Source organism: Molothrus ater, chromosome 1, assembly GCF_012460135.2.
Source record: "Molothrus ater isolate BHLD 08-10-18 breed brown headed cowbird chromosome 1, BPBGC_Mater_1.1, whole genome shotgun sequence".
NCBI classification, from domain to species: Eukaryota; Metazoa; Chordata; class Aves; order Passeriformes; family Icteridae; genus Molothrus; species Molothrus ater.
This window is the reverse complement of record NC_050478.2, coordinates 63,066,319-63,089,133: the sequence shown is the minus strand read 5'-3', so window position 1 is coordinate 63,089,133 and position 22,815 is coordinate 63,066,319. Positions and strand designations below refer to the sequence as shown.

The 22,815-nt window shown below is 38.9% G+C and overlaps 1 protein-coding gene across 3 annotated transcripts in view; it reads right to left on the bottom strand.

Annotated features, from left to right (window-relative positions):
• Positions 1-522: 522 nt before the first annotated feature.
• KIF13A (kinesin family member 13A) overlaps positions 523-22,815 on the bottom strand; it is a 105,512-nt gene continuing 83,219 nt past the window's right edge. The window contains exons 22-40 of one of the 3 annotated variants that reach the window (XM_036401037.2): positions 22,373-22,546; positions 21,684-21,835; positions 21,438-21,570; positions 21,200-21,346; positions 20,189-20,227; positions 18,802-18,901; positions 18,584-18,710; positions 17,404-17,459; positions 16,166-16,290; positions 14,912-15,088; positions 14,415-14,507; positions 13,451-13,603; positions 12,943-13,020; positions 12,381-12,431; positions 11,797-11,908; positions 10,703-10,854; positions 10,052-10,135; positions 3,638-4,736; positions 523-2,756 (exon numbers count right to left, since the gene is read on the bottom strand). In XM_036401037.2, the coding sequence (XP_036256930.1) occupies positions 2,470-2,756; positions 3,638-4,736; positions 10,052-10,135; positions 10,703-10,854; positions 11,797-11,908; positions 12,381-12,431; positions 12,943-13,020; positions 13,451-13,603; positions 14,415-14,507; positions 14,912-15,088; positions 16,166-16,290; positions 17,404-17,459; positions 18,584-18,710; positions 18,802-18,901; positions 20,189-20,227; positions 21,200-21,346; positions 21,438-21,570; positions 21,684-21,835; positions 22,373-22,546 (3,339 nt within the window). In that variant the 3' untranslated portion in view covers positions 523-2,469. The remainder of the gene's footprint in view (positions 2,757-3,637; positions 4,737-10,051; positions 10,136-10,702; positions 10,855-11,796; positions 11,909-12,380; positions 12,432-12,942; positions 13,021-13,450; positions 13,604-14,414; positions 14,508-14,911; positions 15,089-16,165; positions 16,291-17,403; positions 17,460-18,583; positions 18,711-18,801; positions 18,902-20,188; positions 20,228-21,199; positions 21,347-21,437; positions 21,571-21,683; positions 21,836-22,372; positions 22,547-22,815) is intronic. The other 2 variants (XM_036401020.2, XM_036401029.1) reach the window with 2 other exon arrangements.

Sequence of the window (22,815 nt, the reverse complement as noted above, 5' to 3'; positions counted from 1 at the left end):
TTCGAATCCAAAGTTCAAGACAGCAAAATCCTAATCTAACATTGCTAACAGGGAAAAAATAGTTCTGTTTATGTACTAGAGTTTTGAGGAGCACATCAGCCAAAGAGCTTTCATCTTCCTATCACATCATTGCACCCGTTAGCTGTGCTCCTTCTAACTTTACATCAGCCCAGGGCAGGGCATGTTAATGCGCAAGGTTTGCAAAAGTATAGGTCTTTTAATAACAACAGAACTCACAATGGCATAGGTTATGTGAAATGGGTACAGAAGGACACAAGGTTGGCTTCCTTTGGTCTCTTTGGCATATACAGATCTCCTACTCCAAGAGCACAATTGTCCCAGTGTTTCTGAAACAATCAATCATGCATTATGTATTCTCAGCAGTCTGAAACAATGAAGAGCCCAGCTGATGCTGGCTGATGCTAACCTGGTGTAACTACTGAATGTGTGCCATAAGAAAATGGCCACATTTATTTTCAAAATTGTTTGTACTGGTCCTGGACAAATATGTTAATGCCAATGTGTAAGTAGATTTCCTAAAATGTTTATTAAAAAATTAAAGTGACATCTAAACTTGACTTCAAGACACTGGGGATTTTGGCATTGACACCTGGCAGTGTTCCACAATCATCTGTGCCCGATAAAATAATTCTGCATAAAATCTTTTTGTACTACAGTAGTTTCCTCCAGCAGCAGTGTCATTAATGCAGTGAGAGCAACTCACTGTGGACACCAGAAGCATGAACTGTTCTGCAAAGGTACACATTTCAAAATCAATTGACACTTAAGAATCCTGCAGTCTTAGAAGGGACAAAAGCCATGGCAAGGGCAAGTGCACTGCACTTCACAATCTCTCCTTTCACTGCCTTCTCCAGCACACTGCCCTCCCAGCTGCCAGCAGCTGAGGCCTTTATATATTTAGCAATGATCCTCTCTTGTCTGTCTTCCAGGAACTTGTCCCATCTCCCCTTGACCCACAGGTTTCTGTTCTCTGGCAGGAGTTTCCTGGCTTCACTCCCTCCCCTGAGAGGGAAAGCAGAAGGTGAGGAATGTGTATCCACAGGGGCTGCTATTCTCCTCTGAGACTCATTATTGGTAAGATGGGTTCATACCATCTAGTTGTCCACTCCAATCACACTATCCTTCAGCATTTTTACCACGTCCTTTGCATCTGAGCAGCACCAGCTAGAAACAGCTCCCTCTTTGAGCATGAAGCGTAATTGTACCAAACACAGGAAAACATTTTTTTTAAATCCCAAGTAAACAGTCTGTATTCTAACACACAACAGGTCTGCACCAATTAAATACAGTATGGCAGTATATAAATTACAGTTCTTTACAGTAAATAGTAAAATACGAGAGTCCGCTTACTGTACACAACAATCAAAGAAAGAACAGCAGCTTTTCAGTAAGGTCCCAGGTATCTCAATCATCCACTTGCTAAGGAACAAAGAAAAGATACAGCAGGCCATTCACTTCACTCATTTTTACCATGTTGCTTTACAAATATCCAGAACACTTGTACAGTCATCTACAGTATCTACATGTGGAACAACCTTCTTAGGAATTCATGAGCACCAGACATAAATCCCTCCATCATTCCCATTTTTAAAATAAACTTTACAGATTAAAATTACTTTAGCAGGTTCTATTTCATCTTGATAATAAACCAGCAAGTAACAAGTGCAAAGTTTGCAGTCATGATCCATTTACTGCTTCTTTATTTCCCATTTCTCCCCACCCCGCACCCAAAAAAACCCAAAACCCCCTAAAAAAACCCAGAATGTTGTCCTCTCACACCCTTGCAGTAATACTGTTTCTGCAGTCAGACTGCCCAGCTGGCTTTTACTAACATGTGAAATGCCAGACTCATAGCTTCAGGCATCATCAGTCATTCCCATGCCAAGTCAGCACAGTGGCAGGCCTCAAGGAAGACAATACATATGAAGCAGCTGGATATTTCAGTGTGCTTAAACACGGAAGGCTGCACGGTGCCCAGTGACTGAAAGGAACATGGCACCAAGTTACCAGTTAAAACATTTACAATAGAAAGATATAAACAGCAAATAAGTCAGTCTAAAACAAGTTCTTTGGTAATTAAGAACAGCGGTTGGGTTTTTTTTAAAGAATACGGATTCACATCCTGGTTTTTCCTCAATAAAATATCTTTTGTTGTTTAAAATATAGCTCCCAAGTTGTTGCATAACAAATAGTCCAGTACCTCAGTTATCTACAACCAGCTTTAACTGTGTTTTAGTGTGCAGCCGCATCTGCCCACTGGCAGACAAACTATAGATACACATTCATATATATATAATATATATATTATTTGTAAAAAATTAGAGCATTAAGTCAAGGACTCTAGAGAATACACATTCCATATGGACAGGTTAAAATGTACAATAGCTTCAAAAATCCGTAGAGTTTTCTACACAGTGATGTGTGTAGTAAGTGCAAAAATACTGCAGTTTAGTTAATCCAAGATTTCCTGTTTTCCTGTTTCCTAGAAAAAGCAGAAGCCGCTGCATCTCCTGAATGGCAGAGGACGTCTCCTCCTGTCTTGGGAGTGGCTGATGAGCCTTGAAGCACAGAACTCTTCCGTTTCTCTGAAGTGGAAGATGCCTGAGACCGGGAAGTGCTATTCCATTTCCTTGTGGGAGCTGGTGCTTTGCTGAGGCGCCCAGGACGAACGAAAACACCGTGCCGTGGTTTGCAGTGGAAGTACTCTCTGCCTTTCACAATTCCATCGTGCTTCCCTTCAATGGAAAGAAATGCACAGGATTAAATGCTGGTGCTGCCATTAGCACATACAATTGAGGCGCTGAAGTGTGAACAGCTTTGGTTATCTGTCAAATAGTCAAGATTGTTCCTGCTGAGTGACAGAGCCAGATGCTCGCCATACACTAGGGAGAGCAAACTTGGAAGGAAGGGCTTATAATGTGACCAAAAAGATGATTTTCTAAAATATTGCTTCGTTAACTAACAGTTTAAAAAGCCAAGCTTGTGTTCATTTTGCAAAATAAACTGTCCTCAAAACCAATTGCTTGCAAAGCTTAAAATTTAGCTGGAGACAAACTTCTGGCGTAAGTGATGTTACCTGTTAAACTACTAAAAACATATTTTTAAATTACCTGAAGCATTTCTATAGAAGTTTCTTAACACTTGCAGAGCACTGACTTTTTCCGACCCCTCTGAAGTAACAGAAAACCTGTGCTCTGGAATTCATCTTTCCCCAGTGGAAAACAACAATACATCTCTAAAAGCCACTGACACCAAACCTATCTGTCAGTGTGCTTCACTAACAAGTGAAGCACACTGTTAATACTGTTCATGAACGTGTACGCAATGATTTAAAAATAATATGTCAACTTTAGGTTTTGCTTGTTTCTCTGACTTGTAAAAACAGATGAGTACCAACAGGGAACTACCACAACATGCAAAAGCAGGGCTTTCAGACAGTTAAAAGTGGATCAGAGCATCCCTATAACCAGAAAGCTGATGATTGGATATATTAGATACCAAGCTTCAGGAAACGGGAAGTACGTCCCAGGACTGAACTGGACAGAATGATTGTACTGTGACTTTAAAAATTGATCACACTAGCTGCATAGATAACCCAGAACACATTTAGTCTTACCCAGCTGAACATTGAGTTCAACGCCAACCCAGATTCCAGCTGAAAAGTCCACCGTTCCAACGTATCTCACTGTGCCCATCTTATTACTTCCAACACAGACTTGCTCGCCCACGGCCACCCAGCTGGGCAAGACGTGGGCTGGATCTGCAGAAGCACCTTCTTCACAGTCCGAACCATCCAAGTGGTCCTTCGTAATAAAATCATCCATGGAAGTGTCGGGGTAAATCTCAGGGTCTGAAGAGTCTTTCAGCAGTCCAGAACAAAAAGGGCTTTCCCCAGCATCCACAAGCCAGCTGTCACCTGCTGCTGCTGCAGAGCTCTGCTGGCCCGGGCAGGGGCTCTGCCCCTTGCCAGGGCCCTGGGGTGACTCCGAGGCACTCACTCCATTAGAGGACAGAAGGGAACACGACTGTGGAACTGTTGAATGGTCAAAGTCCTTCCCATCTTCAACACCCATGAACTCAGTAAAGGAGTGATCTTCCAGAATGTCCATTGTGTGCTCCACTGTCACCTCGCATGCTGAAAATTCGATGGTGTTTTTCCCATCCAAGGAACTTAGGGCTGAGAGGGATCCAGCTCTGGGTAACTGCTGAGAGTCTCTGTCAGTGGCACTGAGTGACAGTGGTACTTGCTCTGTTAAGGCACTGTTTTCTTTCAGTGGTACCGCAGGTAACTTCTCTCTTGCTAACTCCTTTTCTGACTCTCGACATTCCTTGTTTAAGGAAGATCTTAAATCATGTGCAAGGGATGATCCCAAGGGATCAGTGGAGTCCAGCTCCTTGGGGTGACTGGCTAGCTGGTCTGTGCTATCACTACAGGGAACAAGCATGTCAGACAGGGTGGCGTTAGAGGCACTGTGGGAAAAGTAGCCACTAGTGATGCTGCTAGTGGTGGGACTGCGGGACACCTCTTTCTCAAGAACACGTGAGCTCATGAAGTCTGATTTAGAGGAAAACCACTCCCTGTTCTCCAGGCTGGCATTGTAAATACTGAAGTCAGCAAACTCCTCCGGTACATAAGGCCGGAAATTTTGAAAACTTTGTGGACTTATCAGTTTCTTATTTATGGCCTCCAACTCACTGTCTTCCTCCTCAGAGTCCTGCAAATGAGAAGAGGAATTAGGATTAGGAACCTGTGACAGTGAGGTTTCCAAAATAAACTAACCATCCTTGATTTTTTCCTTTCTGAGCATGGAGAAACATGTACCTTTAATATTCTTTATTCTGAAGAATGGAAGACACCATTGAAAAGAGCTGCTGGGAACATATCCTATCTACACTGAGCTATTCAATTTTTAGAAAATAAATTCTAAATAGTTCAGAAAATATAAACCAATAAAAGGAAAGTTACATATTTTCATACACAAACTTTTTTTCCCCATGATTTAGACTAATTAAACCTACTGAAGGTATTTTATAGAGTTAATTCACTACCTAACAAGATAAACACAAATATGAATGGTAAAGGCCTTAAAGAGTTCCTGCTGCAATACAGGTTATTTAAAACTTTGGGATTATTAAAAACTTTGCACAGTGGGATCTTCTATTAACCTGATATCAGCAAGGCTAAATAATTTTGCTTACCCCTGGCTATCACAGCTGAATTTGTTCAGGATGTTTGACTATAGAAGCAGAAAGATCAAATATTACAGCAAATCTTCAAGGAAGCATTGTACACATGTACGTGTTTGGAGGGCAATAATTGACACTAATCATCCTAGCAGAATTTGGAGGTGCCTCTCTGATGTGTGGGGATGCACCATGGCCAGACCACAGATGTGGCTTTCACAGAGTCCATATGAAGCTGAGAACTTCAGTCTGTAAAGATGAATCTGAATCTGGCAACATGGTAGGGCTGCTCCCCCAAGATAAAATACTGCAGGCAGGACTCTACATGGGTGCTTCTTTAAGTACTTCCTTCATTATATACAAATATGTCTTCATTTACACATATATATGCAGGTATAAAAATAGGTGTATGTATACACACACATATATAGTAAAAATGGTTAGTTTACAGGAAATTTCTAGTACAAATAACTGTCTTTTAGGAAAAATAAAAAAGGCTGATGTCCTTTAAAGAAACTGTAGCACCCATTGTTTCTCAGTTCCTTTATCTGCATCGCAGATTTCAAATGCTGATCAAGGCAGATCCTGTGTGATATCTGAAGTGCCTGGATGCTTTCAGACACCTGCTATGATTCACCAATGTCAAAGGAAAAGCAGAACAGTTAACCAGATGACCACAGGGTACCAACACATCAGTTTAAACATCCTCTTGAAAATGTTTCCTCACTTCAAAGTAGCCAAGACTGCTCAAATAACTTTGTATAACAAAACTTCCAATGCCCAGACAGGGAACAGATTTGCTCAGTTTGCCCATGTCAGAATAATCACAGAATTGTTTGGACTGGAAGGCACCTCTTGAGGTCAATTAGCCCAATCTCCCTCTGCTCAAGCTGGGTCAGCCAGAGCAGGTTGTCCAACACAGTGTCCAATTGGGTGGGTTTTGAGATCTCTACAACCTTCCAGCACAACTCATTCCAGTGTTTCACCCCCCCTCCACAGTAGAAAAAGTGTTTTCTTGTTCCATCTTGTTGTGGTCAGATGGAATCTCATGTGTTTGGATTTGCCTCATGTCCTGTCACTGGACACTGCTGAGAAGAGTCTGCCTTGGCCCATCGGGTGTTTTTATATATTGGTAAGATGCCCCTGTGACTGGTCTCCTGAAGGCTGAACAGCTCCATATTCCAGCCTCTCCCCATTTGTCAGATGGTCCTTATCTGTAACAAGGTCTCATGTCCATTCTTACCATGTTCAAACTCATAGCAAATATAATTCAGTATTGCCCATGCAAAATGGCCTCTTAAGATGACTCAAGATTTTCAATAATATTAATTTTTTGTTAGCACAGCTATCAGTATCTCAACAGGATGTCTCTACTTGTCTAAATATATCTGACAAATCCAACCACATTTCAGATTATTATTTGATCAAGTAAAGGCTTGGTATCCTTTGCTTTCAAATTTTCATTGCACTCTTCCAGAGTATTTCATACAGAATTTGGATGAAGGCTTTCATTTGCAATTATTTATTTCTCTGAAGAGGAGCAATAGTGTTATAAAACGTAATGTAAAACTACTGAGTATTATTTATACTGTTGAAAATCTTGCTACTTACATCTGAAATCCACAGCTCCTTTAGAAGTAAAGGAACAAATTAATACCTGCTTTATTGAGACTACAAATATCCTTCCAAGCACTAAAGCCTTATGCAAAGCATCTTTTTTGCATATTGCAGGATACCAGTTGCTCATCTCTGAGGGATGTTTTCTCAATCATTCTGCTTACTTCTTCCCTTTTACCAATTTTATTTGTGCAAAACTAAGTTTTGTTCTGTGCTGAACCTTATAGTTTGGGTTTGTTTTTTTTAAACATTAAAACCTAAGAGTTTATCAAATATACTTTATAAAGTTGAAGATTATATATGAACTCCAAACTAATAAACATTTAATTAAGAAAGTATTGCTAGTTGATAATAGCTAAATGTCCCCTTGAGATCAAAACGTATTTTTATAAGAGTTCTTTGTTTCTCCTTTGGAACTTGCAAGATTCCTCATTTGACTGAAAAAACTCCACCTTGGTGGTGGTCCCTGTTCAGAATCAGACTGGATAAGAGGCTGTAACTGAGAAATGGCTCTACAGACATACAGACACTGGTGAACTATGAGGAAAGGCCAAACAAGTAACCACAGTGACAGTCATGTGCAATTTCAGGATTATCTGTCATCATAAGTACAAAAGCTCAGCTACAGAGAACCAGACTTCTTACTAGAACATGGGCTATGAGGAATGCTGTGAATAGGTGAGGAGACACCACCTTGTGACAAACAAAAAGATGCCCCTGGTGGGGACAAGACATATTTCCTTTCAGAGCTTATCTTAAGTTTTCTGATTGGGAAATTCCAGAAACAAAGCAATTTCAGAGTTTTTCAAATTTATGTGGATGTGAGATGGGGGGGGGGGTAAAGAAAGAAGGTGCCTTGTACAGCTCAGGCTATTGGTATAAATAAAGATAAAATCTTTGAAAAACTGGTCAAGAAATTTCAGCAACTTCCCTGGGATGTAACAGAATGACTATAATGAAAAGCAGATTTAAGAACTGGTAACAGAAAGATCACGGCAGCAAGAACTAATGAGACAAGACTATACATCAAGTTCTAGCAGTAAAGAAGCAAAATAAGCAAGAGCACAGAGCAGCTTCCCTACACCTGTTTTGCATCTGCATTTTCAAATCCCTAAATTACATCTCTCGAGTAACCTCAACAAGTTAGTTCCCATTTTACTAATTTAAAAATCAGTAATACTTATCTAGTGGTTGCACCACAGGTGCCTCAATTTTTATTGCCTGCTAGAAGGGCTTCCTCTTAGCAAACCCTCTCTTAAATATGTTAATTACTGGCAGTATTTAAATACACTTAATATGAGAACATTTAATCTGACCTTAACAAAAGTCACTGTATTCCTATATTATAGAGAACAGGCCCCTATATATATCATGCTGTTTTGATACAGCTGCAATATCAAGCATGTGTAACTACTCTCTGAAATTTCAGGTTGAATGCTCTATTTCAGGCCAACGGAATAAAAATATTTTTTGTTAACTGCCTTTTTTTCCCCCCTTCCTTTGGCAGATGTGTTTTGAATATTGGAATACTTCAGCCTAGTTAAAATATAGGACTCACTGCAGCTCTGAAAAATGGGGTAGCCTGGGAAGCCTACATCCAACAAAGGCTTCTTTCCTAAAGCAATAAAACCCCTAGAAGCATCACTTGCTAAACACAACACCCTAGGCTGTCTGGGCTACACAAAGTAGCTTTGTCAACCTCCTCCCCACTAGCAGCTGCTCCTTCTTGCCTGTCTCCCCAGGACCCTCAAGGGTCTAAAAAGCCATCAGACAGAGGACTAGATCCAAATGAAAAACTCCATGGTAGTCAAGCCATCAGCTGGGTGGATCAGTTCCCTTGATCTGACTTCCTATGCAACCAAACAAAAAGCCGTGTTGATACAAAGGAGAAGTCAGTAGGAGTTAAGCAGCTGAGAACTGAAAGAACACATATTTCTATGGTTCTGTTGGCTACAGCAGGTTTACAGTGTTCAGTGAATTAGTTCCCTTCTAGCTGGCAAAGCCTGGTGGCAGGATGTTGCCCTTTCCTAGCTCTGAAAGCTTCTGTGTATCTGTGGAAAACAGCACAGGCAGTGCCTGGGTTAATTCAGGGCATGCATGGGGTGGGACTTTGTTTTCACTCCAGGGATTAGAACTGCCCTCAAGTTGCTATGGAAAGTTTTGTAACAATTTATTTTCTAAGGGATGTTTTTTCAACCCACTAGAAGATTTTTTTCTTCCGAATGCCTTCATGCTATTTGTATCAGTGACTCAGTGCAAGTCAGCACGTCAGCTACCTTATGGAAAATTAACATGATCAAGAATAAAACAGCTGCCACCCAAACCCAGCAGCCAAGCTTCAAATAGATACAGCAGATCACTCAGGATACTTTCACCTAACAACTGACAAAACAGCATTAGAAATCCAGAACAGGTTTTTTAATGGCTTGGCTATATGGTAGGAATGAAGATAACTGCTGAATAGAAGAACCCATCACTGGAATTTTGTGGAAGAATGTCCCATAGGACTTACAGGAAATAATTTGAAGGTTCTGAATTTTAAATCTAAAGCTCTGATTAAAGCATTTGCAGCCATGTTCCACAGCCCCAAAACCAAAACCATCATACAGCAGAAAAGATACATCTTTTATTGAAGCAGCAGTGAGAAAAGGATTTAGCAAGTGAAGATTAAAACAAAAGCCCTCCACCTCAATTTCCACCTGAATTATGATGAAGACAGGCTGCAGGTTAATTAAGAGCGGCAATCTTATTTTAGTCATATTACTTCCATGTCAGGCAATGATAAGCTTTTATAGTGTACCCACACCTAAATGCACGGTTACTTACACCAAATGGGATCATTCCATTTACTCTGGGGTATAGTCACAAAATCTAGGCAACATACAAGGTATATTAGAGTGACAACAGCACGGCTCACTAACCCATCCTTTACTTGATCATTTGTGCCCTGTAAATGCTACAGCCTCCCCTCTCCCCCCACCCCACAAGACATATGACACATAAACATTAAAACCCAAAACAAAACAAAAACAGAACACCAAACCCCAGCAGAGTTAGTTCCAATGACAGAATGCATTTGCAAGCCAGGCAAGCAACTGTTACAACCATAACCTACAACCAGTCACAAGTGGTTATTTCCACCTCACAAGTACTTTTTTCCTGCTGGAGTAGCATGAGGTGTCTCAAGCCCACCACCAGGCCTTGAGACAGAAAGTGGTACAAAACTTACAATCTTCTCCTCAGGCATGCTGCTGGCCCTGCTTCCTGCAGGCACAGCACAGTCAGCACAGTGCACCTGAGATGGAGGCATGCTCTGCAAAGGTTGAGACACACAACACATCACACAAACCACAGTTCTGACCATGGTGCTAACTGGGTGTCAAGTCAGAAAGGTGTGAAAATGTGATGAAGGTGAAACACCCATGCTGGCCATACAGACATCAAAATTCAAGTTAATGGGTAGGGGAACTCATGCACTCTTCCCAGAGTTTGAAGGTAGAAATAAAGGCCCGAATTATAGCCACCCCAGAACAGTTTCACAGAATTACATTTCATCTATTAAAAAAACCACACCAACATCTTACTGAAGAATAAAAAAAAAAAAGTGTAAAGGTAGTAAAGTAGTTACTGCTACTTTAAAATAGAAGTATCCTGTAATGGAGAATATATACCAAGAAGTAAAAAAACCCCAAAATCCACAAACCCTGTATTCAGGTAAAAAACAAAACTCCAAAAAGCAAAACTCCACGAGATATAAAGAGTGACCTGAATACTTTTACCAGAGAATTACAAAATTCTGTTGCAACAGATGCAAATGATTTGCCAAGTACACAAAATCACTCCATCTCCTATAAAAAAGCAGGTGGTTTTCAAAGATTACCTCTTGACTAAGTAGAGGTCGGCTTTCAAGTGGGGTCTTCCTTTTATGTTCCTCTTTCACTGGCATTAAGGGCTTGAAAAACTTTGGTGGCTGGGGAGAAAATGCTTTAAAAGGGCTGGCCATTAAAGCATGGGAATTCTCTGCTACAACACCTAGGTAAAAAAGCAAAAAAAGTGTATTTCAGTTCTTCATATCCTGACTGCAAGATCATATTTCAAAACAACTGAAGGTAAAGCCATGCAATTGACAAAGTTGCTGGCTACAGAAAAATCTCAGTATTTAAGAATTTAACCACTGGCCTAGGCATGAAATAATGCACAGCTCTGTGAGATCCTCAGAGAAATCTGGAAACAGAAGGAAAGCAGAGAACAGCAGTATCTGCCCCTTCCATTCTGAGGCTCCAACATTTCTCCTTTTCATCTTGGTCATAAAAGCAGTGGGAAGTGTCCTTGAAAACAGAACTGAGAAGCTCTTTGCTTCCTGTGTCTGACCTGACCTCTGCCCACAAGACTGCAAATCTGCCCTGTAACAAAACCAGCCATCCAGAACAGGCAGCATGATCAAAAAGGAAATTATAAGCAAGGAAACAATGAATAAACCCCCAGTCCCACTTTATTGCAGCAGTATTTCTACCTCCACTGCCTGTTCAATGTGACCTGAAGGAAACAAGGCACTTGTGACACACTGACAGGGAGGCACAGACAATATCCACATATCATGTAAAGAACCTGTCTAAGGACACTTCCCGCTTTAAAAAAAAGCATCTTCATCTTTAAATTCATAAAATAACAGCAGCTGCATTTTGATCTTTTGTGTGTCTATGTGCAGTGTTTTGTTTTGGGTGGGATTTTTTCTTTTTTTTTTCTTCTACAGTTTTGATTTATATTTAGCACATTCTGCCCACCTCTTTTACCCCCTTTCCTGGATGTCTTATGCATTTCTCCTTTTCTCCCCTATTTCCAGGGTATGTTTAGTTCTTTAAGTAGAAGCTGAGTAACACATTTATTAGGAAAAGAGCACTGGGAATTTAACTTTCAGTTTAATGCAGTAAATAAGAATCCACCAGTGCTGTCATTACATGTATGAAATCTCACCACTGCCATCTTTGCTCTTGCGAGGTGACTCCCTGGGTAAAGTACCATAGCATGATACATCTTGATAACTGGAACAACAGTCAGATATATCTAGGTGACTTTCAGACCAACCCTAAAAAAATAAAAATACATAAATCTGTATTATGATGATGCAGGCAAATGTGGAAAAAATCAATAGGTAAACTCAGGTGGTTTTTTTTAAGAGTCAACCAAACCTCACAAACCAAAGGTATGTCAATTACTGACTTCAGACAATTTTCCTATCACACAGAAATGCATTGTTTTAAAGGCAATTAGCTGGTCAGAGAAGTAGTTAAAGTTTCGCTCTTTCTGTTTCTTACATATCAGTTTATATAATTCTTATATGAAGGGCTGAGAAGGACAATAAGGTTTAATGCAAAATTATATGGGTAATGGGTGCAGAACTTCAAAGTACATAATGTAAATCAACTGCTTTCAATGCTATTAAAGGAAAATACTATTTCTATTTTCCTTTTTTTTCCCACCAGTTCTCAAACACATCTTGCTTCTGGTGGGGGTGGGAAATCTGGGAATGTGAGCTGTTTGTTGCTACGTTTCCCTACCTTGTCATCTTCATCGCAGGCAGAAAGATCCAGTCGACTACAGGAGGACACCTATGGAACACCAACAGACAGAATGACAAAATGCCTACCCCTTATTTGTGAGATGTAATACCTTGAGGAAACACTATGGTCATTTAGTCCTAATAACTGTTTTGCTTTCTCTTTTCAGACCAGATTATGTATAAAGACATCTACATTTCTGCTGTATGAGTGAGTGAGAGAACACATAAAATGGAGACTACCCCTTATACCATGAAAAAAGTTAAAGGGATTTGGACGTAAGAATAATCTGAATCAGGGCAGTTGTCACCCTGAACTACTTCCCAAATGGATATCCTTGTAAAAGGAGAAGAGTTCCAACCAACCCTCCCTCTTTCCTGATAACTTTGTTATCTCCTAGGACAGACAATTTTGGGGATGGGATTTCACTTCATGTCCACTTCCCCGCAGGCTGGTTAGTCCCAGCACAGAGTAATCATTACCATATCTCCTTGTGCAAGCATTACATCAGCACACGACAGCAGCCCCTGCCCCATCCATGCTAATGATGAAGGTTCCTTACGTTGTGCACATTCGGAGTGCTGATGCTCCTGCGGATGTTCCTGGCTTTGGTGGAGAGAGCCTCTTTGACAGTGACTGCCTGTGAAAAGAGAACAAAACACTAACAGCAATGCCATGGTCTCTTCAGGAGAACTGAGCAAGCAGGATAGGGACTTTTTTTCAGTGTAGCTAACAGAAGCAATCAGGGCTTGCATTCACAAATCTTAATTTGCACACACAACCACCGAAGCTTCTGTCTGAAATTCATTCTTTGGCCTTTGCTTGTTCAGGTTCTGAGTACTACATCGTTGCCAACTTTTGTTACTACATCCACCACCCCTGGAAACTTGTACTTCACAGAACTTCATCTTACATCTATCTGTCCAATGATCTCTGAAAAAAACCCAACTGAAACAAAAAAAGCCACACAGTATTTTTAAAAGATCGGTCATCTTCTCTTGAATTCTCATAATCTCCTCTGGAATTCTCATAACCCAGTGCAAAGATTGCAAGAAATGCATTTTCCTTGCCTGTCTTAGCCGTTCAAGGCTCAGAATGTTCTCCACTTGCAGCACACCACGTGTGTATTTCTCAATGTAGGTTTCGCCATCGGATGTGCCCTCGTTCTCACTCCTTGCAGCCATCAGTGCTAAGGTCTCACGATCCTCAATTTCTTCTGTAGCCTAAAGTACAAGTTACACCATTCAAGGTTTCAAAAAGGAAAGTCAATTGTTTTAGCTCACTTTTTTGACCAGTTCAATGCAGAAATTAATTTGAATTTGGCATCTTAAACTTAACCAGCGAACCTAATTACAATAAATGATCCAGGGTTGTTCCATAGAGATGTAAATGATGCTGAAGAGATCAAGCTTAGGAGAAGTTTTGAGCATTTGCTGTAGTAAATCACTTCTAGAAAAAATGCATATTTAACCTGAAATTGTGTATGTAAAGGTTCAACTAATGACAACTTCCTAGGCAAGGAAATGTAATTTCCTTCCTTAAAATATGCTGTGATTTCCCTAGAGTTTAAAATTTAAGTAGTGCAACAAAGTGACAATTACAGGGTTTCAAGACTATTTATGTTTTCATTTGTCCAGTTTGTTTACTTTTAAAATAAATTTTATAGTACATTTACAACTTGTACAAGCTTTTTTCTATAACAAGTAATTTATATTCTTGTGAACTCAGATTCTCAGTAACCTGAACATTCCTCTGAGTACCCCCTATATTTTCCCTGCAGACACTAATAGGCTTTCAAAAATAGCTTAACTTCAAAAACTCGGTTAAATACAGTAGAAGAGAAAACAAAATCCCCACAGTTTTCAACTGTTTAAAGATAAATACAATCTCACACTGAACTTCAGTACATCCACTTTGGCAACCTGCCCCATACCAGCAAAGCAGGAGACTTACTTTCTAATCAGTATCACCCACTGCAGTAGGTCAATTCTGTTGGTTTCTGTGAATTTGCCAGAGAAGTATACTGTGATTTACCTTTGGTATGTTGGATACTATTTCATAAGTCACTCCACAGGCATAATATATATTTTTCAAGGATATTCTCCTTTTCAGGCTCTGGGTAAAACTCTAGAAAGAAAGTAATTTTCAGTTACTGTTTTGAAAATTATTATTTATGACATCCTAAGAAATAAAAAGGTGCAATGAAAAATCTGATTATGAAGCCAATCAGAACAATAAATTACCATTTAATAAATTACTTTTTTTTAGCATTTATGATATTTTAAGCACTCCTTGGAACATTGTGCTCAGTACACAATGCTACTAAGTTCAATCAGCTAAAAAATGGACAGTTCAAAGAAATACACCAGTACACACTTCAGTGCAACCTATAAAAATCTAGTTTTCATTTCTCTCTCATAAGAACTGGGGAGACCAGACTCACAAAATTAAGCAAGCAGCTAAGAAAACACATTCATTAAATCAAGAATATGAAACAAAACAAGGAATAAAAGAATAGATAAACTTATTACCTGCTTGTTATAAATGTTGGCTGCAATCCTTTTGCGCAATACCAGTTCCATTGCAGCAGGGTGACTGAGCTGCACAGTGGTCTTCACTATTAAGTAAATTCTCTCATTTTGAGGAGTTACCCTATTGAGGTGCACTGAATCATGGACAGAAGAGTCCCAGGCAGCAGTGGCTGAAACCTATGCAGACAAATTATGTGGAAGAAGGAAAGGGTAATCAAAGATTCTATTATTCTAAAAACAGGTATCATTTACAATGATTTAACATGAAGTAGAACAATTCCTTAATGAGAGAAAAATCACTCTACTGGAACAAAGCGGAATCAAATCTCCTTTCATAGTAAGGAATTTATCAGAAAAATCATAAAATAGGTGTTAAGATTCTGGGGAAAATAATTATCACCACAATATCTGCACTATGCAAACCCTGTCCCAAAAGGAAGTTTTCACATGTCTGGAGACAGAAAGGAAAGCAGAAGAAAGACTGGATGAAGGAATACAGATCCTACTGCTACTATATTAGAAGTATATTAATTTCAATGTAAAATCTTCCATCTATGTTGGATTGGGTTAACAGCCCAGACAGAATAAACCTGTACCCATTCTGCAGAATGTTTTTTCCTTCCCTCTGTCTTCCCCCCCAACTTTGGTGTCCTCTTTATTCTGGAAACAGTCTCTTAAACAATAGCCTGAGTGGTTGCAGGACATGGAAAGTATCAGTTAAGAAATTCCAAAATGGATTCAGAACCATTAATTTCCAACAATTCCCAAACCATATATTTAAAAACCAGTAATTACTAGCAGTAATTTGTAGTAATAACTACAATAATTTGTAGTAATTTGTACTAATAACTACAAATGAAAGAATTCTTATTTAAGTATTAAGCTTTGCCTAGTGCACATAATAAAACAAGTCATTTTCTCTGAAGAGTTAAGAGCCTGCAAGAGAAATGAAGAAGGAGTGAGGAAAGCAGGAAAAGGGATTTTGAGTCAGGCAGTTGAATAATTCTTTGCCAAGAGCTAAGACTTGTCATCTCTGAATTAAGGCAAAAGAGCTATCAAGTCATATCCTCCTAAATTCTAAATAAATAGGCCGGAAAATAAAGGCAGCACTAGATACAGATGGTACTTCTAAGACAAAAAAAGGTAATAATAATAATAATAATGATTAAATACATAGAAGTAGGAAATAAAACATAAAAAGAAAGCATTTACACAAGCTGCATTTATCAAAAAGGAGGCTTGCTAACAATTTACCTCATCATCACTGTGTTTTATGATCGGCAGATAAAAGAATGGGCTCCCATGCTCCTTTGGTAGTATTGAGTTAACTCCTGATGCATGGGGACCTATAAGTTGTTCATTGGCACTGAGGTCATCAGCTAATGAAACAAATGTGCAAAGAATGAAATAGTTTTATACCAAAGGATATGAATATATAGAGGCACAATTGTAATAAAGGCCTATCCATATTTCATAATACATTTAATCTTACTTAATCTTATTACTATGCAGCATTTGCAGATGATTTCAGCATACAAAAGAAATGGAGAATAGCAGTTCTGGCTACATTACACTTTTAGCTAAACAAACAAAAGGTGTGCAATGACACAATGAACCTGTTTAAATATCCTGTTTGATTTTCTGTCTGCAAATCTCTACTGATAGTAAAAAGAAACAAAAAAGAAAACCAAATAAACCACACTGAAAAAAACCATTCCTTGTGAGCACAGATGAAGGAAGAGGGTATTTCACTTTCCAAAAGTATCAGCTAAAGCAGGTTATTGACACATTGCCTATATAAATATGTGTAATAGGCTACTCCAGTGCTGGATGTGATAAAGCCTAGAGATCCTCTTGTGCTATGTTCAGGTTTTTAATTAGACTTGCTTCCTAAACAGTCCTTAAATGTGGAGCTACCTCTAGTTTCTTGTTATTACTTACACTGTGTCTTAAGAATATATATCAGTATTCTTCTTGCATTTAGAACTAAATATCTTCAAAGAGAGAAGACTTAGATTCTGTAAAAAAAGCTCATTATAACCCTAACACAGTGTTCATTAAATGAGCTGTTTAAAACTCCACAGAAATATCAGTGGAAGAAGCTCTGAAAGCATTGGGAAATTCTCTATCAGTGCTTTAATGACATGTGAATTTGTATGTCAAAACACTTACAGGAGTTCTTCATCTGCTGTTTGATTCAAACTAAGCTTGCTTTCTTACCATATTTTCTGTTGTACAGCCTATCACTGAGTACAGTGATACTGTGTTCCCTGACTTTAATCCTTATTCTAAAATAGTTGCGCTTAATTATGCCAACATACACAACCAGAAAAACCAAAAGCACTTAAAAAGCCATATCAGACAATGTCAAAGCCAGGACTTGTTTGATTTCTTACAGCCTTCAAGTTCATTCTTCCATTTAACCATTTCTTGACCTAAACTAAGCCCCATTTCCCCCTCCACAAGTTTCTTAATCTGTTTTTACAACATACCGTTCAGATCAAGGAAGAGGACAGGTATATGTGTTTCCATTCCTGCAGGTGGAATCCTGAAACAAAACAAACTGCTGGCAACAAAGAAGGCAAATTCATACCTAAGCTAATTTGGGCAAACAGATCTCCATGCAATATTCATAAGTGTAACCAATGGCTAAAGCTGTCAACATTCTGATGGCTACTCCGAATGCCTGTGTGGCACAAACAGCATTTTGTTTATCTACACACAGAGCTACATCTAGAGCTTTGCCAAAACTGAATTCACATCACACAGCATGTGGCAGTTGCTGTGAGGACCAGAGTTTTAAACATCCTGTTCTGCTCCTTACCAAGTTAACTGGTTGCAGTCATCTCACACATAAAGCTCAGCACCCTCCAAACAACTGGATATGTAACTACTGGCAGTCTTTATATCCATAAACACACTTTCAGCTATATGTTCACAGCGTGCTTCAGGTGGATAAGGGGAAAAATGGCAAGAAAAGAGTATTGCTTTATTATTCCTCGAATACTATTGGAGACATTAGTGTACACTTGATTAGAGGAGTATTTCTTGTCCCTTCTTTCCCAAACCTAACATGTTGTATTCCTCATTTTTGCATGTCAGCTACAAAGATCTTAGTTAAAACACAAATGTGTTTTAAACTAAGATGAACTAGTTTAATTCTAGTTCTAGAACCAGAACTAAAGAGAACTATATTACAACACTAAGTTCTCTTTAGTTCTCTTTAGCTCTAGTTCTAGAACTAAAGAGAAATACATTACAAATTCAGATGAAACAGAGAACACATCCTTTGAAATCAGTTTCTTCCCTCTCTACCCTTTATCAATGACATCACCACGTGTTCTACCATTCATCTTTCAATCATTTCTTTTCTGAAAGGAATCAAACTACTAGCTAATTTTCCCAATTGTATAAAATTGCAAAATACTATATTATATTCAAAGGTGATTTTCAAACCTTGAAAGCTATTTCAAAGCTACCTCATGTAATATCTTAGCTAAGCAAATCTTTCTTACATTCAGAACAGCACCTGACCTTCTAAACTTTTTGTCAGCTGAATGTAGTTTGTAGTATCACAGGAGAACACTCCAAAACATCCTTAGATTTGTACCTTGCAGAATGCACAGTTTATGTACAAAAAGCTGGCAACTCCAGTGGCTCCTCTGAACATACCAATTTGCGGGGGCACCGGGAATTCCACTGCCTGGTGCTGGAACAAACACTGCATTCCTCTCTTCTGTCAGCCCCACCCACTGTTCCACCAGCCGAGCTTCTCGTTCTATATCATCCTCTGATTTTTCTATGGTGGAAGAGATTAGGATTACAGATGAGACACACTTTTTGTGGTATAGGGCATAAAGTACTTATGATAGAGACTTCAAGCTGCAAACCTTGTTTGTTGCTGATCTTTTGGATCTGCTCATCTAAGTATTCTCTGCGTTTTATTAATGCCTCAGACCACCTTTCTCGTACACAGTTCAAATCTTCTTCCTAACACGGAAATAGAGAAGGTCATGAGACTATGTGGGTAAGAATAAAGGGCAGTGAATTTTATGGTAATTTAACCAGAATTTATATTAAATGGCTTGCACAATGCAGAAAACTCTTTTCCCCTGAATGACATGCACACTGATTAAGTACCTCATTGCCCATGAAGGGAAGTTTATTTACTTTCAAGTTTCAGATTTCAACAGGAGAAAAGAAAATGTGACTGCCTCTGCTGCTGAACAGATTACACACCATGGGCTAATTACTCACAGAAGTGGCAATCAAACTTTTGAATAGCATATGGAAGAGGAAAACCCAGTATCATCAGTTGATCATAAGCTCTCCTGAAGATTAGACAGGTCAGTATGCCCTCAAACCTGCACAAAATTCCATTGCTAGCAGCTGCTATCAGTGCAATTAAAAGATTTCTCATGCAAACAAACCCATCATGCAATCATGCTTTGTGGTATCACAGAAAATCCAGTTGGTTCTTCTCTGTGATATGTCAGGAAGCGCATAAACAGCCCGCAAGAAGTTAGTACCTTAAATTATATTTTTGAGATTGCTAGGAAACTTAACACATCATTTTAAGGGATGTCAGCATTCTCACCTAACTGGTTTTACTTCTGTTGGACTACCTCTTAAAAAGAAGTTCTTCTATGTAGAAATCTAAAATTTATTTTAATTGGGGGGGGGAGGATTTCCTTCCTCTTCTGCTCTTTGTCACCTTTTAAAATGAGTCTTCTGTTACACTGTCTAAATTGTGCCTTATCACACAGGAAAACAGGGTCAAGGTTGGGTTTTGTGCAGATAAAAGAAAATTGCTTCACTGAAGGTTCTGTATCTACCCCCATTCACATCCTCCGCTCTCACTCAAGCATTTCAGAAAACTGCACAACATAAAAGGTTATGATACTTTAGAAAACAAACAAAATATCTTATGCTGCATAATTTGCCTGGAAAAGATGCCTGCAGCTGCTGGTTCTTTTCCCTGTGATATTCATCAGAAACTGCTTTCATTCTAAATAAAAGTTTCAGAGCTTTTATTCCCATAGCAATTCATGTAGCCAGTTAGGAGAGCTGACTGCAGAGTACTAGAGAAGAGAGGACACTGTAAGAGTATAAAGTCACAAGGTAAACTGAAATAGCAGTGTTTTATAGCCCAGGTAGCCTCTAAAATGCACAGCACGTGTGTATTCAAAGCCGCTTTTGCTTGCTCATTTGAGAGTTGCTGGCCATTAGCATTAGCTGTGCCCCATGCCGCAGGATTGACAGCAAGAGCAGCAATACCTGGTAACTATCCATATCACCACCATCATCCTCCTCCTTCTGGTAGGAGAAAATACATTTTGTAAAACATAAAACCCATGCATTTCACTCAACAGAAATTAACAGAAATAACCCAAAACACGAATACCAACATTTCTGCCACAAACTTGTAAAATGTTAAAATCACAACACTCAAATAGCTAGTCTTATTAAAGGTGGAAATTTTTTTTTTTTATTACACTGTAGCAGGTCAGCAATGATTTGAGTATTAGTGAATATGTTTATTTAAAAAATAAAATAATTAAAATCTCCACAGAATCCAGTGCCAGAAAAATGATTGAGCAAGCAGATCACTAATCTCAAGTTTTACAGTTTCATCTGTATCCAAGGTTAGAATTATTTGTGGAACTGAATGCAAACCTTCTTCAAAAGGCACCTTGCTTCCCTGGATGGCCCATTCCACTTGTTCTTTGCCATCACTGTTAAAATCATGGTTTGTTTCCAATATGAATTTGTCCAGTATGAGCTGAAATAATTTATGCTTCTTAAGGACTTCCTTGGGTATGTGGAATAGCCCTTTCACATTCAGTGACAACTGGTTTTGATTCTTATCAAATAACAACTTGGTGCTTTTTGAGAAGCTAATAGTATTATAGTATCTCACTACATTTTCTCTAACAAATTTCTTTTATTTTTTTTTTTTTGCTTTTCCCCTCCTCAACTTTCACCACCTCTGTAAGGGAGGAAAACTTATAGCACTAGGAATCTAGTATTAATCACCTCTTTACACAAAGGTAAAAACAATTCCTGTATTCCTTCTGTCCTGCCATACTTGGTACTTTATCAGTCATAAACTGAGTTATAAGCAAAAAAAAGCAGGTTTAGCACCACAGGCTCACATTACTTGTATTAACCTCAAGCACGTGTAAAACTGCAAATCACGTACCAGTGTGCTAAGGTCCCTTTTGGAATTGTGTTGAGCTGGGTCTAGAACAGCAGAACTACACCAAACTGAGAAATTAACTGCCTTACCTGGTAGCTGTCCAAGCCCCTTTGCAGTTTGGTTGATCTGGCAGTCACTCCACCTACAGAGACTGAAAGAATTGCTTCTACCATGAGAGGCAACGTTCCTGAATGCTGCACGGGTTTCACTGTCACCTGAACTCTGCGAGAATGACCCTAAGCAGGAAATTGAGAGGGAGAGAAAAACTAAGAATAAAATTGAAAATTAACTTAAGCATGAATAAGATGGCAAGGAAAAGATACATACCTGCCTAAGCTGGAAAATTCCCCCTGTGTTTACATCTTTTGCCTGATGGAGTTCAACTGCAGTGTATTCACCCATCTCATTCAATTCTTGTATGGAAATCCACATTTCTATTCTTCGAGTTACTTCATTCCATCTAAAAAGATATCCCCATAAAAACTCATGGTTGCCTCAAAGTATTTGTGCAGTGCAGGTATTACAAAACTTATAACAAGTTGATGGAAGCATTAATTTGTAATTCATTTGTACCTGTCTCTCAGTGTCCTAGTTTTTGCATGAAGAGAATCAACTTCCCAAACAGAGCTGCCATTGCCAGTACATCTGTGACCCCACACCTCAATAGCAAGAGCTCCTTCTGAAATGAACTCCAAAAACTCCTCAGTAACATTCACCACATAGTCCTAGCAAGGAGAAAAACAAATCACATTCAACCATATTAAATAATCGTATTTCCTCAACTTCCTTGTAAGGACACAAACAACTAACTTCCTTCCTCATCAACCACACAGTTTGCACCACAAAGCTCCACTCTGAACATGAAAGTTGTAAAACCTCATAATCTCAGCAATTCATGCTCCTGCATACCACATTTCATCATAAAAGTGATGTCTCAGCTCCAGTGATCTCTTTTAAGCTACTGAGCTTATCAAACAAGTATATTATCAGCTTTCATTATAAAAATGATAGATTTCTCCACACTTTAAATTCTCATCTGAATTTAAAAGATCCCTAATCAAAAGATCTTTTCCTTTTGCTACATTTTGAAGAAATGATGAAGTGAAATATTGAGGCATTCTGAAGCATAGTTAAAAGTCATTAGTTAAATGACTTGACTCCCTCCTTCTTCTTCCCCCAGCAAAACAAGGCTCAGACCCTAAACAGTTTCTCCCAAACATATGATCCTCCTGGTAACACTGTTTCATAATAAAAATACTTACCTTACAGTGAGAGAAGGTCACTGTAAAATGAGCATCTTTGCTCTGAGGTGAAGGCACATCTGGATCTACTACTGGTGCTGCTACTGTTGACTCACATTGATCCCAAAATGTGTATTGACAAAAGACAAAATTGGAGAGATTGGGTGGCAGTCCAGTTGCTTCTTTTATTTTTACCTGAGGAGACAAAATAGATATTGTCATGAATATGAATGTTTCCTCTTCAACTGCAAATTGAAGACCAACAGCCAAGAAGAAGTTTTAAAGGATAGTAAGGATGCTCCCATTTAGGAACATCCTTAAAAATATGATTTTGTATATACAGAAATGTAGACATAAGGACCTCACCCATGTACATGTTTCATTAGGGGAAGCTGATAAGCTCAAGTGGAGAATGAAATACTTCATCACAGAAGAAATTAAATTCATACACCACCCATAGATAC